This window comes from Dendrobates tinctorius, unplaced genomic scaffold (genome assembly GCF_039654945.1).
Source record: "Dendrobates tinctorius isolate UK_male_01 unplaced genomic scaffold, ASM3965494v1 ptg000059l, whole genome shotgun sequence".
Taxonomy (NCBI): domain Eukaryota; kingdom Metazoa; phylum Chordata; class Amphibia; order Anura; family Dendrobatidae; genus Dendrobates; species Dendrobates tinctorius.
Window position 1 is genome coordinate 4,521,290 of NW_027361727.1, and position 18,863 is coordinate 4,540,152.

Consider the following 18,863-nt stretch of genomic DNA (forward strand, 5'->3'; position numbering starts at 1 on the left):
GGTGCAATATGTTAGTATTTGAGGCTTCACTTTAAACTATTCACCAGGGTCTCTCTTTTTCTAAAACCGGCCCTGACTATTAAACATTAATTATTAGACTCATAACTTTACTCACTCCCCATATTTATAGCCATTATGAAGTATTTGCCAGGGTCTAGCTTTCAGTGGCCGTCACAAGCATTAACTCCCTTACTGCTGCAAGGATTCCAATAAAGCTTTGTGGGTTTATTGGGAGGGTGTGAGGAGTACGATGGGGCCCCCTACACCCACTGCAAATCTTTGCCCCAGACTGAAATTCCAGAAGTCATTGTTATCCAGCTCCCTCTCTTGCAGAGTTAGGAAAAGATCCAGGGATTGATCAGCGGCTATTTTTGGCAGCCTGATTTCAGAGATGTTGTTCTTCATCAATCATCACTCCAGGAAAGATCTTTCTGGGGAATTTAAAGGGTCCAGGCATCTGTCCAGACCTCACAGTGCCTGAGATATTGCCAGAGGACTCATTTGCGGAGCTGGTGAGTGTCGTGAGGGTGATGCGTGTGACTTGTACATTTTGAATCTGAGTGCTTACACTTCTTTCTGGACCATTCACCCATACATACCATCCTGCATTATTACAATTTTGTTTCTTTCTTGTTCCCATCTTAAATTTATCTTTTAATTTTTATTTAATTTATTATGTTTAGAGCTAAAATAATGAAAATAATGAAAATAATGATTTAAATCATCCTACCGTTTTGTGCATACAGCTATGCACGACCATGTGTCTCTATAGTATTAGTACAATCTTTCAGACATTACCACTTTCCATACGTTCCATGTTTGGCAATATATATATTAGGTGAGTAACTGATGACTGCAAGATTGGCATGTTACCATGGAAACACACAGATCTGCATAGGAGCCAAAGACACAAAACGGTAGGACATTTTCTTAACAAGACTGTTTACAGTGCCTAGTTTCTTAAACCTTTTTTTTTTTTTTTAACACATTGGTGTAGCTAAATATTATTGCAAATGTGTGCACGCCTTTAATTATTTTTTCATCAGCTAAAATATGCAGAAATGCAGATTCATGCATACTTAAAATAATGATTGGGTCTAGATGTCATCTAGGTGTGATTAGATACAGCGGGGCACTTTTCTTAATGGTGTCGTTCACAAAGGATGTGGCCGCTATTTGCACCAAATGTCGCACTGATAAGTTTAAAAGAGACAAGTAACTGTAGACAGTAATTGTGCTGATCAATTGTACTTTTTTTTTTGCTTTTGCGCCTTCTTTTTTAAAATCTGTTATCCACGCTGCAAAATAAGCGCCTGTGCGCACATTGCAGATATATTGCGTTTGTTTTTTTTTTTACTGCTCAAATTTGTCACAGTGTATGAGAATCCTGAAGTCTCATGCACACGTTGCTTATTTTTAAAGACTTGGATATTAGGTGCAGATTTAAATCTGTTGAGCGTCAATTCTTTCAGCATTTATGCTGCAGATTTCACGCATACTAATGAAAGACTGGAAAAAAAAAACTAGTGCGAGCGTCTTGAAAATGATGAGGAATCGAAACAGAAAAGTTTTAGAAAGTTGTAGAACTTTTCTTTTATATACTGTTTGCATTTTATTAATATAATATTGGAAAATTCATTTAAGTAAACATTCTTTTTTTTCATTTTCAATAATAGTTTATTATCTTTGTGTGTTAGCATTATGTGCTCTTAATTATAACGTACGGTATATAAAGCATAAGGGCGCACGACAATTAGGAAGTGTTAAAATAGAAAAAATAAAATTAGAAAATGAGGTGCTACAGGGGTGTGATGATATAATGAGAATGAGGAGAAAAAGGACTACTCAATAGATGTTCACACTCTCATATACTGTAGAAAATAAAGCATTTTTATTATATCTTACACTATACAAAAACAGATTAAAAACAGTTTAAAAAGCGACAAAAACAATGGGGTCCCAGGCCGTATGACCTAATAGGATAACAGTATATCACAGGTAGACAGGACCAAACGTTATGTGCAATAATCATATAATAGGATCGCACAAACCGCCGTCAAATAAGGTAATAGAAGGTACCAAAATCCTGCTTTAGAGGTCAAATAGGTCAGGGCTGTATATTGTAAAAAAGGCAAATGTAAATAAAATGACCTAAAGGTACCGTCACATTTAGCGATGCACCAGCGATCCCAACAACGATACGACCCTGTCAGGATCGCTGGTGCATCGTTAAATGGTCGCTAGTGAGCTGCCACACAGGAAGATCTCACAGCGATGCAGCAGCGGTCGGCGATGAAGACGTCCTCCCGCCTGCGTCCACGCATCGCTCGTTGGTGCCAGCAGGAAGCGGCCAACGAGAAACGGCCCAGGACGTTCTCGCGCGATCAGCGACAGACAGCGGGGGAGCCAGTCGGAGGAAAGTATCACACATAGCGATATCGCTAGCAATATCGCTGCTGCGTCACAAAATCGGTGATGCTTTAGCGATATCGCTAGCGATCTCCCTTAGTGTGACGGGGCCTTAACAAATGCCCCAGTAGTAACAATGAAATCATGCAGCAATCACCCAGAGAAAACAAGGCGTCTGGTAAGGAGAGGTAACTAGGCTCATGTCCATGAATAAGGGGGCTGTGGTAGGGATGCAAAGTTGCCACCTAATAAAGAAGACATGCAAGTGATGCATGATTTGTTTTATTGCTATAATATCGTTTTATCACATTTATATGCATTCTTAACACCTTCCCGACCTTTGACGCCACATAGGCATCATGAAAAGTCGTGCCAATACGACCCATGATGCCTGTGTGGCGTCATGAATTGATTGCCCCCCTGCAGGTCGGGTGACCGAGGTCACTGAAAGGTCACCCGACCCACGCGTGCACACAGATGACCCTTCATAGATAACCCCAGGGGGTGTGGCTTATCCCCCACATGCCTACGATCGCTCTGATTGGCTGTTAAAAGTGAAACAGCCAATCAGAGCAATGAAATTTGGTGAAATATTACAATCCAGTCATGGCTGATGCTGCAATAGCATCTGCCCTGGCTGGAGACACCGATCAGACCCACCCACTGACTGACGGCGCCGATCGGCAGGCCGCCATCATAATTTGCCCCCCCTCCGCTCCCCCGTGCCTTCCGATCCCCCCTCACCCTCCTCGGTGCTTCCGACGTCCCTCTGGCCGTCCCGATGTCCCGCCGTCTCGGATCATGGGCGCCACCATCTTGGAAAATGGCCGGCACATGCGCAGTGCGCCCGCTCGAATCTGCAATGCTGCAGATTCATTCTTTTTTTTTGATCACAGTGATAAACTCTCACAGTGATCAAAATAAAAAAAAAGTAAATCACCACCCCTCTTATCACCCCCATATGTAGGGACAAATAATAAAGAAAATATTTTTATTTTTCCATTAAGGTTAGTGTTAGGGCTAAAGTTAGGGTTAGGGCTAGGGTTAGAATTAAGGTTGGGTTGGAATTTGGGTTACGGTTGGAATTTGGGTTACGGTTGGAATTTGGGTTACGGTTGGGATTAGGGTTAGGGTTGGAATTAGGGTTAAGATTAGAGTTAGGGGTGGGTTGGGGTTGGGATTCGGGTTAGGCTTCTGGTTAGGGTTAGAGTTGGGATTAGGGTTAGGGGTGTGTTGGAGTTAGGGATGTGGTTAGGGTTATTATTAAGGTGGGGATTACGGTTATGGGTGTGTTGGGGTTAGGATTGGAAATAGAATTGAGGGGTTTCCACTGTTTAGGCACATCACGGGGTCTCCAAACGTGACATGGCGCCACCATTTATTCCAGCCAATTTTGCGTTCAAAAAGTCAAACAGTGCTCCCTCCATTCCGAGCCCCGATGTGTGCCCAAACAGTGGTTTACCCTCACATATGGGGTATCAGCATAGTCAGGAAAACTTGCACAATTTTGGAGGTCTAATTTCTCCTGTTACCTTTGGGAAAATAAAAAATTAGGGGCTAAAAAACTTATTTTTGTGGAAAAAAAATAATTTTTATTTTCACGGCTCTGCGTTATAAACTTCTTTGAAGCACTTGGGGGTGCAAAGTGCTCACCACACATCTAGATTTAGCTCCTTGGGTGGTCTAGTTTCCAAAATGAGGTCACTTGTGGGGGGGTTTCCACTGTTTAGGTACATCAGGGGCTCTGTAAACGTAACATGACGCCCGCAGACCATTCCATCAAGTCTGCCTTTCAAAACATCACTACTTCCCTTCCAAACCCCGACGTGTGCCCAAACAGTGGTTCCCCCCACATATGGGGTACCAGCATACTCAGGACAAACTGGACAAAATTTTTTGGGGTCTAATTTATCCTGTTATCCTTGTGAAAATAAAAAATTGTGGGCTAAAAATCATTTTTTGAGGAAAAAAATATTTTTTTTTTATTTTCAAGGCTCTGCGTTATAAACTTCTGTGAAGCACTTGGGGTTCAAAGTGCTCACCACACATCTAGATTAGTTCCTTGGGTGGTCTAGTTTCCAAAATGGGGTCACTTGTGGGGGGTTTCCACTGTTTAGGTACATCAGGGGCTCTGCAAACGTAAAATGACTTCGACCATTACATCAAGTCAACATTTCAAAACGTCACTACTTCCCTTCCGAGCCCCGACATGTGCCCAAACAGTGGTTCCCCCCCACATATGGGGTACCAGCATACTCAGGACAAACTGGACAACAACTTTTGGGGTCTAATTTATCCTGTTACCCTTGTGAAAATACAAAATAGTGGGCTAAAAAATCATTTTTGAGGAAAAAAAATTATTTTCATGGCTCTGCGTTATAAACTTCTGTGAAGCACTTGGGGGTTCAAAGTGCTCTTTACACATCTTGTTTAACTCCGTGGGGGTTCTAGTTTCCAAAATGGGGTCACTTGGCGGGGGTTTCTACTGTTTAGGCACATCAGGGGCTCTGCAAACGCAACATGATGCCCGCAGAACATTCCATCAGTCTGCATTCCAAAATGGCGCTCCTTCCCTTCTGAGCTCTCCCATGCTTTCAAATAGTGGTTCCCTCCACATATGGGGTATCGGCGTACTCAGGACAAATAGCACAACAACTTTTGTGGTCCAATTTCTCCTGTGAGACTTGTGAAAATAAAAAATAGCGGGGTAAAAAATCATTTTTGAGGAAAAAAATGATTTTTTATTTTCACTGCTCTGTGTTGTAAACTTCTGTGAAGCACTTGTTGTTCAAAGTGCTCACCACACATCTAGATAAGTTCCTTCGGGGGTCTAGTTTCCAAAATGAGGTCACTTGTGGGGGAGCTCCAATGTTTAGGCTCACAGGGGCTCTTCAAACGCAACATGGTGTCCGCTAACAATTGGAGCTAATTTTCCATTCAAAAAGTCAAATGGCGCTCCTTCCCTTCCGGGCCCTGCCGTGCGCCCAAACAGTGGTTTATGACCACATATGAGGTATCGGTGTACTCAGGAGGAATTGCCCAACAAATTTTAGGATCCATTTTATCCTGTTGCCCATGTGAAAATGAAAAAACAGGCTAAAAGAAAATTTTTGTGAAAAAAAAGTAATTTTTTTTTTATGGATCAATTTGTGAAGCATCTGGGGGTTCAAAGTGCTCATTACGCATCTAGATAAGTTCCTTGGAGGGTCTAGTTTCCAAAATGGGGTCACTTGTGGGGGAGCTCCAATGTTTAGGCGCACAGTGGCTCTCCAAACGCGACATGGCAACCACTAAATATTCCAGCATATTTTCCATTCAAAAAGTCAAATGGCGCTCCTTCCCTTCTGAGCCCTGCCATGCGCCCAAACAGTGGTTTATGACCACATATGAGGTATCGGTGTACTCAGGAGAAATTTCCCAACAAATTTTAGGATCCATTTTATCCTGTTGCCCAAGAGAAAATGAAAAAATTGATGCTAAAAGAAAATTTTTGTTAGAAAAATTAAAATGTCCATTTTTTCCTTCCATGTTGCTTTAGTACCTGTGAAGCACCTGAAGGGTTAATAAACTTCTTGAATGTGGTTTTGAGTAGCTTGAGGGGTGCAGTTTTTAGAATGGTGTCACTTTTGGGTATTTTCAGCCATATAGACCCCTCAAAATGACTTCAAATGTCAGGTGGTCCCTAGAAAAAATGGTTTTGTAAATTTTGTTGTAAAAATGAGAAATCGCTGGTCAACTTTTAACCCTTATAACTTCCTAACAAAAAAATGTTTGTTTCCAAAATTGTGCTGATGTAAAGTAGACATGTGGGAAATGTTAAATATCTATTTTGTGTCACATAACTCTCTGGTTTAACAGAATAAAAATTCAAAATTTGACAATTGCAAAATTTTCACCAAATTTCCATTTTTTTTCACAAATAAACGCAAAAATTATCGACCTAAATTTACCACTAACATGAAGCCCAATATGTCATGAAAAAACAGTCTCGGAATCGATAGGATGCGTTGAAGCATCCCTGAGTTATTACCTCATAAAGGGATACTGGTCAGAATTGCAAAAAATGGCCAGGTCATTAAGGTCAAAATAGGCTGGGTCATGAAGGGGTTAAACTAAGGGCTCACTCAGACGTCCAATTTTCTTGGAAACGAGAAAAACTAACCAATTATTTTGATCAGAATTTGAGAAAGAGTTCGCACTGAGCGTCATCACTTTTTCTTGTAACGCGAAGAAAAAAATGTTTTGCCATCTTCTCCTTTCCGGCAATCCATGAAAATTGGAGCGCACCCAGATGATGTCTGAATTTTTCATGGAGCCTTTGACTTGCATTGCCAATTTTGATCTGACCCTTGGATCAAAATCGGACATGTCTCCACGATTTTCCGCAGACTGCTTGCTTCTCAGTAATCACGAATGTGTGAATGATTCCATAGACTATCACAGGCATGAGTGCCATCTGTGAAAACCACTGATAACACGCATACGTAAAAAATCGGAATGAGCCCTAAGGCTATGTGCACACGGTGCGGATTTTTCTGCGGATCCACAAGCAAGGTACAGTACAATGTTAACCAATGGCTTTTAAAAACCGCAGTGCACATGCTGCGGATTTTTCCACGTGGATTTGCTGCGGTTTTAAATCCGCAGCATGTCAATTCTTTCTGCGGATTCCGCAGCGGTTTGACACCTGTTTCATTGTCCAGGTGTCAAAACAAAGGGGCAAACCATAGGCAAATCCGTAGAAAAACCACAGGTCATTTTACCTGCAAATCCACACGGAAAAATCCACTGCTGAATCCACACTGTGTGCACTCACCCTTAAGGCTCATTCACACGTCAGTATTTGGTCAGTATTTTGCATCAGTGTTTCTATGCCAAAGCCTGGAATGGAACTTACCGAGAAAAAAATATAATTGAAAGACTGACTCCTGTTCTTTATTTTGGAGACATTCCTGGTTTTGGCATACAAATACTGATGAAATACTGATTAAAAATATTGATGTGTGAAAGAGGCCTAACAGTAATAGAAAGATTAATCAGCAATAACGAGCCTGCTTGTCAATTGTTTCACCTAATGTTACTCTTTCTTTATTAAATATAACAAAGATGTTGCATACTTGTTCCAGACTGGTATTTTTAGGACAATGCCAAATCTGGGTGGAGGTGCCAAGTGTGGAGCTTGTGGGAAGACGGTTTACCATGCAGAAGAGATCCAGTGCAATGGTCGCAGCTTCCACAAACCATGCTTCATATGCAGTGAGTAATGAACAAGAAGCCAAATGAACTTTTATTAGCAGGAATTTAGTGAGCTCGGGGAGTGATTCAGTTAACTATTGTTAAATCCTCGTAAAATTCGTTACTATCTCAGGGTGTACAGCAGGGGGTTCAGGTCTAGATGGGAATCTAACATTTTATGTATCATAAGAAAGCATGTTGTAAAAGAATGATTCTGCTGCAGTCAATCAGTGGCTGCCATGAAATGTCTCCTGGACAAGGAAGGCAGGAGACTAATGGGATAAACATGCAGTATTATGGGTTTATAAGACAACTATGTCATTTTTGTAGAATCAAGTGTATTAGTGCACAAACCCTTTCATTTTGCTTACACAGCTGTGCTCAGCGTTTCTAGTGTAGCTGCATGGTCTGTTGGAGTCTTAAGGCCCCGTTACACATAACGATGTCCCAGCGATCCCACCAACGATCCGACGTGGATGGGATCACTGGGACATCGTTAGACAGCCCCTCCAGCGATCAGGACCAGCGAGCACGCTGGTTTCCAACGTAAACATCGGGTATCTAAGAGCCGCGCGGCTCCTAGATACCCGCTGTTTACCCTAGATACCAATGTGCACGCTGGTTTCCAACGTAAACATCGGTTAACTGAGGGTGGTTTCACATTAGCGCTTTTTAAGCGCACGCACGGCCGGGGGTAGCTCCGCCCCTGAGCCGGCTCTCTGCCCGGCGTGCCCGCCCCTTGCTTGTAGCGCCGCCTCCTAGTGCACAGCGGCGCCTGCGATCGGCGCACCCTATCTTTAGCATAGGGTGCGCAGATCGTGCGCAGGCCGTGCGCTAGTTGCGCTTTGACCTTCGCTGCGCACTTTTGACGGTGCACCGTGCGCGCCAAAATCAAACTTTTCGGATTTTGGCGCGCACGGCGCACCGTCAAAAGTGCGCAGCGCAGGTCAAAGCGCAACTAGCTCACGGCCTGCGCACGATCTGTGCACCCTATGCTAAAGATAGGGTGCGCCGATCGCAGGCGCCGCTGTGCGCTAGGAGGCGGCGCTACAAGCAAGGGGCGGGCACGCCGGGCAGAGAGCCGGCTCGGGGGCGGAGCTACCCCCGGCCGTGCGTGCGCTTAAAAAGTGCTGTGAAACCACCCTAAGAGCCGCACAGCTCCTAGATACCCGCTGTTTACATTGGAAACCAGCGTCGCTGATCTCTCGCTGCCACACGCAGCGATGCGTGCTGGCCAGCGGGAGACCAACGATCAAAAAATTGCCCTGGACGATCAAGCGCGATCAGCGATACCTGGCAGGGGGCCGGTTGCTGATCCCCGTCACACACAGCGATCTCGCTGGCAATATCACTGTGTGTGACGGGGCCTTTATGGTAAGTTCACACTGGGTGTTTTTGCTGCTTTTTTTTCTGTAGCAAAACCTGATTTTTCTTGGCAGGAAAGAAGCTGCGGCAAAAACGCAGGTTTGGGTGCATTTTTGCTGTGTTTTTTGGTGCGAATTTGGTGCGTTTTTTGTGTCTCTTTGTCCATTTCTGCAATGTGGGCACTTAGCTTGAGACAGAAAGACAAAAGTTCAGGTCCAAATCTGTACGGATTACAGTGTACAAGCAATTGAAAAGCTGCACTCTGTCACTTGGCCGATAACTTTTGGCCAAAAGTTATCTGTTTTGTATGGCTTTCTTAACACTGATCCTTCTCCATGCTTTACACTGCAGCTTACAGTGAACTATATGATCCTGCACTTTTAGCTTCCTCCAGCTATTATGTATCTCAGCTCCTCCATATTTTTATGTGTCTCAGTTTTCACTACGATTAAATTTATTCTCTTTTGTCAAAGCAAATTCTTCCATACTTTACCAAGAATAACCGGGGATTATTTATCAAAGTTCCATACCCCCTGTCCCAGGGTTTCCAAATCTGTGAGAGCTCCGATATCTTGTGAGTCACGAAGTATTCTGGTTGTGAGGACAGAAATAACGACTCTGGACATTATCTCCAAGCGCTTTGTTCTGGATTGTGAGATTATCAACTGAGACCTGACTGCCAGACACAGCTTACTGTCATTTTATATTGGGTCTCATGTAACCTTCACTGCAAGGACAACAGAAGGTCACAGTGGCTGCACAGAAAGCCCAACGTCCCATGTCTTCAATGCTAGTGACCGAAAGGTGATTTTACACCAAAGGTTTAGTGGTAAATTCATTCTTGGTCATAATTAATGATCACCCCAAAATACTAACATGAATAATGTTTTTTTTCTACCTGATACAACTAATGTCACATTTTTTTATTAAACTCCACAGCTGCATTTACAGGTTTCAGAGCAGAAATCTCCATGCATTCACTGCTTGTTCAGTGTTTACACAAAGTTTGCTAGATTGATTTTAATTCTGGAAAGCGTCCTCCTGATAGTACATGGAAAATAGAGAGCACCTGCAAATGTAGAAGCTTAGCTAAGCTGTAAGAGGGTATGAAAACAAGCTTCTTCATTATATTCTATAGTAAGTAGCAGAATTGTGAGTGCAGCTCTGGAGCATCACATAGAATGCAGGATAGGTAGTATAATGTACTGTGCGTACACAGTGATTCCACCAGCAGAATAATGAGAGCAGCTCTGGAGTATAATACAGGATGTAACTCAGGATCAGCAATGTATGTACACAGTGACCAGCAGAATAGTGAGTGCAGCTCTGGAGTATAATACAGGATGTAACTCAGGATCAGTAATGTAATGTATGTACACAGTGACTCCACCAGCAGAATGAGTGCAGCTCTGGAGTATAATACAGGATGTAACTCAGGATCAGTAATGTAATGTATGTACACAGTCACTGCACCAGCAAAATAGTGAGTGCAGCTCTGGAGTATAATACAGGATGTACACAGAATCAGTACAGGATCAGTAGTGTAATGTACACACACAGTGACTGCACCAGCAGAATAGTGAGTGCAGCTCTGGAGTATAATACAGGATGTAACTCAGGATCAGTAATGTAATGTATGTACACAGGGACTGCACCAGCAGAATAGTGAGTGCAGCTCTGGGGTATAATACAGGATGTATCTCAGGATCTGTAATGTATGTACACAGTGACCAGCAGAATAGTGAGTGCAGCTCTGGAGTATAATACAGGATGTAACTCAGGATCTGTAATGTACTGTATGTACACAGTGACTCCACCAGCAGAATAGTGAGTGCAGCTCAGGAGTATAATACAGGATGTAACTCAGGATCAGTAATGTATGTACACAGTGATTGCACCAGTAGAATAGTGAGTGCAGCTCTGGGGTATAATACAGGTTGTAACTCAGGATCAGTAATGTAATGTATGTACACAGTGACTCCACCAGCAGGATAGTGAGTGCAGCTCAGGAGTATAATACAGGATGTAACTCAGGATCAGTAATGTATGTACACAGTGATTGCACCAGCAGAATAGTGAGTGCAGCTCTGGGGTATAATACAGGTTGTAACTCAGGATCAGTAATGTAATGTATGTACACAGTGACTGCACCAGCAGGATAGTGAGTGCAGCTCTGGGGTATAATACAGGATGTAACTCAGGATCAGTAATGTAATGTATGTACACAGTGACTGCACCAGCAGAATAGTGAGTGCAGCTCTGGAGTATAATACAGGATGTAACTCAGGATACGTAAAGTAATATTAATATTTATAAACGGTGACTGGCACCAGCTTTCTATATATGATATGCTATATAATGCAGCCAATAACTTCCCCCAGGTTTACATGCCTTACTACTGATATATCCACTCACCCAGTGATGGGAGCCATGGACCTCTGGGTTTCTGTGCTGGATTATTGGCTGACTGGAGGAGGGAGCGCTTTTTTTTTTTTTTTTTTTTTTTAAACAACATATGATGTGGTTTGATTTTCAAAGAATGAACCGCTCTAATTCCTTTCCAGATTCAACATCGTAAAATATACATTAGACTGATGTTGAAGGATTAAGGACTAATAAAGAATTGGGATAATTGGCTTACTTTTTATATACTGGTAGAATATCCTTTTGCTTCCAGCAGTTTTGCCAGATAAGATTGTGGATGACAACCGCCCATATCTTTACCTTTGCACCGTGTACAATTAGCATGCTGTGTTGCAGTGGTTTGCAGGAAGGCCCTGGACAGCACCACGGTCGCCGCACATGAATCTGAAATCTACTGCAAGTCTTGTTATGGGAGAAAGTATGGCCCCAAAGGATACGGCTACGGACAAGGTGCTGGCTGTCTCAGTACTGACACGGGAGAGAGATTTGGCATTGAAGTTGCTGAGTAAGTAAAATGTGGCATATTATGCATCATTATTAAATTTCTTGTTATTTTTAAGATCTCTGCTTGCTGTGAGTGAATGGTAACATTCTTTTTAAACCTTGTTTCTATTGAATAGAATTTTTTTTCCTTACAGACATCAATGCAAACATTACTTGAGGCATATATGTCAACACATCTATTCCAGAAATTGCAATGGTTTAAAGGTGGGGAAACAAAAAAAAGCAAAGAAAAACTGGGAAAGGGGAGGGAAGGAGGGAAAAAGAAAGTATGTCAGAAACAGGTACATTTTTTACATATCGGGACACCCAACATGGGTGCTTGACTTTAAACTCAGGACCCAATGACACCGAAGTAGACCCCCCCCCATCACCCAAAAATGTCTCTACATAGCGGTTCTACCAGAGATGTCACTATATATGTGTTTCTCCTAATAACAGCTGCTCTTGATACCAGACTGTTGATCGAAAACAAGTTTTAATGTCATCCTGAATGCGTTGTGGAAGCAAGGAGATGAAACTTTCCCAAATTTCAAAAAAGGACTGCACCTTTCCCCCTTTATGCAAGGAGGCCTCAACCCAATCCAGCTGAAGCAGAACAGAGTTTTTCTAGAAAGATCTTGAAAGGAGGGGCATGGTCGTGGATCCAGATCTGTAGAATGGCCTTAGTACCTGCTGCCGCCACCAAATGTAGTAGTTTACGGGTCCCTGGAGAGCAAGTGTATTTATCTGGTTTTAAACATCCAAAATTGGCCCATAGACGTTCGTCAGGACAAAAGTTTGTCAGATGTGTGATGGTGAATTGTCATACTCTGACCCAAAATGGTCTAATGACCGGGCATGCCCACAGGCAATGGAACAAGTTGGCCTCTGGGGAGCGGCATTTGAAACATTTGGAGGTTGTGTACAGCCTCATTCTATGACCTTTTTGCAGAGTTAGGTAGGATCTATAACAGATTTTCAGTCTCATTTCTAGGAAAGGAACTGAAGGGAGGAATATGTAATCTTCATCTCTAGAGCTTTCAGAATGGTGTTGCAGGACAAGCTGAAGTCCTTGATCTGCGACTTTGTTAGCGGAAATTGGGATTGTTCATAATCCAGGGCTACATGGATGAATTTGTAATTGGTGGCTATTTGGCCAGACGAAGAATTAGATTTAGTGAACCATCCAAGCCAGCATGGTCTCCACTCGTGCTCAGGAAAATTTGCTAGTATTTTTGTTACATAACTCTTACCTTGTAAGTATTGGAAAGAAGGGAATATGGCGGTGAGGTACAGTTAGGTCCATATATATTTGGACAGAATATTTTTCTAATTTTGGTTCTAGACATTACCACAATGAATTTTAAACAAAACAATTCAGATGCAGTTGAAGTTCAGACTTTCAGCTTTCATTTGAGGGTATCCACATTAAACTTGGATGAAGGGTTTAGAAGTTTCAGCTCCTTTACATGTGCCACCCTGTTTTTAAAGGGACCAAAAGTAATTGGACAGATTAAATAATTGTAGATAAAATGTTCATTTCTAGTACTTGGTTAAAAACCCTTTGTTGGCAATGACTGCCTGAAGTCTTGAACTCATGGACATCACCAGACGCTGTGTTTCCTCCTTTTTGAAGCTCTGCCAGGCCTTCACTGTGGTGGTTTTCAGTTGCTGTTTGTTTGTGGGCCTTTCTGTCTGAAGTTTAGTCTTTAACAAGTGAAATGCATGCTCAATTGGGTTGAGAACAGGTGACTGACTTGGCCATTCAAGAATATTCCACTTCTTTGCTTTAATAAACTCCTGGGTTGCTTTGGCTTTATGTTTTGGGTCATTGTCCATCTGTAGTATGAAACGACGACCAATCAGTTTGGCTGCATTTGGCTGGATCTGAGCACACAGTATGGCTCTGAATACCTCAGAATTCATTCGGCTGCTTCTGTCCTGTGTCACATCATCAATAAACACTAGTGACCCAGTGCCACTGGCAGCCATGCATGCCCAAGCCATCACACTGCCTCCGCCGTGTTTTACAGATGATGTGGTATGCTTTGGATCATGAACTGTACCACGCCTTCGCCATACTTTTCTCTTTCCATCATTCTGGTAGAGGTTGATCTTGGTTTCATCTGTCCAAAGAATGTTCTTCCAGAACTGTGCTGGCTTTTTTAGCAAAGTCCAGCCTAGCCTTTTGATTCTTGATGCTTATGAGTGGCTTGCACTGGCAGTGAACCCTCTGTATTTACTTTCATGCAGTCTTCTCTTTATGGTAGATTTGGATATTGATACGCCTACCTCCTGGAGAGTGTTGTTCACTTGGTTGGCTGTTGTGAAGGGGTTTCTCTTCACCATGGAGACTATTCTGCGATCATCCACCACTGTTGTCTTCCGTGGGCGCCCAGGTCTTTTTGCATTGATGAGTTCACCAGTGCTTTCTTTCTCAGGATGTACCAAACTGTAGATTTTGCCACTCCTAATGTTGTAGCAATTTCTCGGATGGTTTTTTTTGTTTATGCAGTTTAAGGATGGCTTGTTTCACCTGCATGGAGAGCTCGTTTGACCGCATGTTTCCTTCACAGCAAAATCTTCCAAATGCAAGCACCACACCTCAAATCAACTCCAGGCCTTTTATCTGCTTAACTGAGAATGACATAAAGGGATTGCCTACACCTGTCCATGAAATAGCCTTGGAGTCAATTGTCCAATTACTTTTGATCCCTTTAAAAACAGGGTGGCACATGTTAAGGAGCTGGAACTCCTAAACCCTTCATCCAATTTTAATGTGGATACCCTCAGATGAAAGCTGAATGTTATGAATGGGTCACGAGGACAACAAAAAGCTAATGTCATAGTCACGCGTGTGTCTGGACGCAGCGACTACCGCAAGGCGAACCCATAACACACTTGACCCTGGATACACCGCCTCCAGTGGGGCGAATTTAAATAACACGTGCAGCTGGATACGCCGCCTCCAACTGGCGAATTTAGGTATTACACGTTATGTACAATAGTCTGGAAACCCCGCCTCCAGTAAGGCGAATTTAAATAATAAGGGGGAACCTGGGTAACATTAACAATGGTGGCCCTGCGATAGGGAATAGGGACGTGGAGACCTCCTGTGCTCCCCTGAGCCAGTGTCCCTGCACTCCTAACGTTCCCTATGCTGGTTCTGCACCGGGCGTCGCACGCATACCTCAAACCCTGACCTTAACCCTCACTAGGGAATTGGATGGTGCGGAAACTAATCCCACCACTGCACTAAACACACATGAGGAAAGATGACAAAACAGGGGAAACACCACTTAGCTTTGCTCTGTTGCATACGCTCCTAGCAACAGAGCCCACCACCTATGTGCATCTTCTCCTCCACCCGGATCCATCACCAATATCGGATCCATCAAAATAGTGCAGCCTTGGAGCAGAGTCCACCACCAATTGCAGAAGTCCAGTAACAGAGTCCCAAAGATGAGTTCAGCTCCTGCCCAAAAAGTCAAGCATGCTTGAGTCCAGCTCTCAGCAACCAAGTCCTGCATGCTGAGTGCAACTCTCTCCATAGTCGCCACTCCACCAAGCCATGCAAGCACTTCCTGCCGACACCATAAACTGTGACTCCACCACGCCATGCCAGCCCTTCTTGCAGACCACATAGCTGCCACTCTGGCTGGGCTGCGCAGGACTCATGTTCAGCTGCTTCTTTCACCCAGGCTTCCTTATGAATGACTAACACACAATATCACCAACAGTGATTGAACACACCTGACTCTCTTTTATAGCGCCTAACACCTGATTTGTAATTAAGTGCACATTAAACCAAAGAAACTAAAATGCACTACCGCTCACCACCACCGGGGCAACTTAGAATGAACGACACCACGTGTAATAATTCTAATGGCTACCGGGGGCAATTACACCACTTTGGCACCAAGCCAAAGGAAAAAAAGTTCACTTTGTGAATTTAAACTGTCAGATCCAAACTGGATCATGACAGCTAAGTCCCAGAAAACCAGAGAGGTTGGTAACGATGCAGATTGCAGATCGCTGATCTTAACCACACAACTAGCAGTAGCAGTGGAGCGTTCCTACGATGATCTAGACGCCTCGTCACCGCTGGAGGACTACATAAGCCTAAAGCAAGAAAAGGGGAAAACTAACTGCCTCAGAGCAGACCCCAAAGAAATAGACAGCCCCCACACATGTATTGACTGTGAAACAAGATGAAAACACAAACACAGGCAGGAAAATAGGCTGAGCAAACGATGGGGCCCAAACTAACTATAAAGAACAGGAAAGGAAAGACACTGTCTGCAATCTGCCAAAAACCCTACAAAAATAATGTCCAACACTTCTGATAACAAAATTAACCCTGAAGTCACTAGACTTCTCCCACTATATCAGCACTCTGAAATATTCTGAGACAGAGCAAAAAGAGACCAATCTAATAAGGGACTAAAAAGCAAATTGGCAAATACAGATAAATAAGAGTGGAAATTCAGCACAGCCCCAGCCGGGGCTGGCTGAACACACAAAAAACTGAATAGACCAACAAAATCAAGTGTGAACATTAGCAAAAACACTTAGCTTTGAGAAGGCTGGAACAGAGCTGAAAACCAAGACCTGAGAAGCCAGAAGCAATCACCAGCACTGACTAAGGGCGTCGGCTGTCTTAAATCCAGTCTAAGATTCCTGAGGTCCAATTGTCATCCTCATTATCAGGTGGTAGATCTCTACTGATTAAATCAGCCTCACCACCTCCTGTCACCACCAGAGGGAGTCTGGAAGGAGAACTCACTACTGGTGGACCAGAGAATGAATTCATAACAGCTGAAAGTCTGAACTTCAACTGCATCTGAATTGTTTTGTTTAAAATTCATTGTGGTAATGTCTAGAACCAAAATTAGAAAAATGTCTGTCCAAATATATATGGACCTAACTATTTACATTGCAACACCTCTATTGAGTATATTCGGCATTCCTCGAGGTGGACTACGTGTTTAATAGATGTTATACCCTGAGAGTGCCATTGATAAAGACGGGGTGAGAATGCCCACTTTGAAAGTGAGGGTTACCAATGAGTGGAAGGAGGGACACCCAGAACTATCGATATATTTTCTGCCATGCCTTCCATGTAGACATCAGGAGTGGGTTAGAATGGTAACATTTTAGTTTTTAGACTGAATGTCACTTACTAAAAATAAGTGAATGGATTCACATGGACTCTGGTCCAGTATTACGAGGTAGGAGGTGGTTCACAGAGCTAACTTGTTGCCGGATGTCCCTGCAGCTAATTCCAAGTGTATTTCCAGGACTCATCCATCCCGCGGCTCACCCACCACCACGCACTCTTCCAAGTTTGTACAGAAGTTTGGAGCCACGGAAAAGTGTCCCAGATGTGGAAAATCAGTCTATGCTGCCGAGAGAGTGATGGGTGGTGGAATGGTAAGTATCAAGGGGGGGTTTATAGGGAGAATCAAAGTCAGGACCTCCTTGTTCGTTATATTTATCAGTGCAGTAATTCCAACTTTATTAAACTTGGGGGAATTCTAGAGATGGTTTCACTCCTGGAGAACCCCTCTCTTTATTTTTGCCCCAAAATGTTTATTGTAGGAGTTGATATATACTCCGAGATGTCATACATATCTAGAAGGATAATCACATATAAAGAGCCAAAATGGCAACATCTGGATCTTTAATTTCTCTGCAGCCCTGGCATAAAACCTGTTTCCGGTGTGCACTGTGTGGGAAGAGTCTGGACTCCACTACAGTCACGGAAAAAGATGGAGAAATCTACTGTAAAGGTGAGAGGATTGCAGAGATATCATTACTAGATCCGTAATCGTAATGAGGGACAAGGAGGTTAGGTCCATTTGGTGCACCATGAGAAAAAAAAAAATTTACGCTGGATACTTCATCCTCAAAAGCAGCAGCATTGAACCCGTGGCCCTTAAGATGTGAAAACTACAACTCCTATCATGCCTTGACAGGCATTTCACAACTGGTAGAGCTACAAGTTGCAGTTCCTGGAGAACCTCCAAGTAGAACAAGCTCACAATTGGCATTACAGATGATCACAATGATAACTGTTTCTTTTCTCTCCCCAGTTTGTTACGCCAAAAACTTTGGTCCAAAAGGAATAGGATTTGGAGGGCTCACGCAGGTGGATCAGAAAGAAGGTTGAACAGCATGATCTTAGAAAACATTGCTATTACTTGAAGTCATTAGATTCTGGAAATACACCTTTTGTATTGCATAGTATGGACTGGATCGGTTCTGGAATGTTAAACAATAAAGAAAGTTTTGAAACTTTTGAAAAAGTTTTTTTCTTTCACAAAGGATGAAGCAACATGTTTTTGTTTTTTAGATACATCTGCAATATACTAATATGAGATAGAAACTACACTTTCCAAATCTTTCCCTGACACTCTAAGCCCGAATAGTGGCTTTCCAATATTGGTTACAGACTTCCTTTAACATTGAAAATATATTTTGGTGCAGTTTTACTTTTTTTTTTTTTTTTTAAATAGAGTGTGTTGCCCTGACCCCAGTGGCACCTAAAAAATTACGCAACATCAATAAGTGACAGTTTCTCACTGCAGAGTCTCTCTATATAAAGCCACAAGGATGAGCATCTTCTTGCCCACCCCAAATTTCCTAAAGATATGACCTCTATCTCCTACAGTCCCAGCTTGTATTTTTCATGCTGTGATTAGCAAGCGAAATACAAAAAAACATTTAGGAAAGTCCATTGCAACTAATTCTACCATAATAGAAAGTTGTTAACTTTTTAGGTGTCTTTTTGTGACTAGTTACCAAAATTTAGTGCCACACATATCTCTATAAATTAGGTACAAGAACCAAATGGCAAAAAAAAAAAAATTAAATGAAAACAAAGTCAAATTCTAAGAAATGTTTTAATGAACACTTCACATTTAACATACATACATACAGCATAG

The 18,863-nt window shown here is 42.7% G+C and overlaps 1 protein-coding gene across 1 annotated transcript; it reads left to right on the forward strand.

Moving 5' to 3' along the window:
- Positions 1–373: 373 nt before the first annotated feature.
- Positions 374–18,224, forward strand: CSRP3 (cysteine and glycine rich protein 3). The gene is made up of 6 exons (XM_073578329.1): positions 374–512; positions 7,536–7,665; positions 11,770–11,938; positions 17,217–17,349; positions 17,615–17,708; positions 18,012–18,224. The coding sequence occupies exons 2-6, from the start codon at positions 7,554–7,556 to the stop codon at positions 18,086–18,088; spliced, it is 585 nt and encodes a 194-aa protein (XP_073434430.1). The 5' UTR covers positions 374–512; positions 7,536–7,553; the 3' UTR covers positions 18,089–18,224.
- The last annotated feature ends 639 nt before the right edge of the window (positions 18,225–18,863 follow it).

Coding starts and splice junctions, on each gene's coding strand:
- CSRP3 (XM_073578329.1), top strand. CDS start 7,554: ATGCCAAATCTGGGTGGAGGTGCCAAGTGTGGAGCTTGTGGGAAGACG. Junction 7,666..11,769: donor CAAACCATGCTTCATATGCA/GTGAGTAATGAA, acceptor GCTGTGTTGCAG/TGGTTTGCAGGAAGGCCCTG. Junction 17,350..17,614: donor GAGTGATGGGTGGTGGAATG/GTAAGTATCAAG, acceptor ATTTCTCTGCAG/CCCTGGCATAAAACCTGTTT.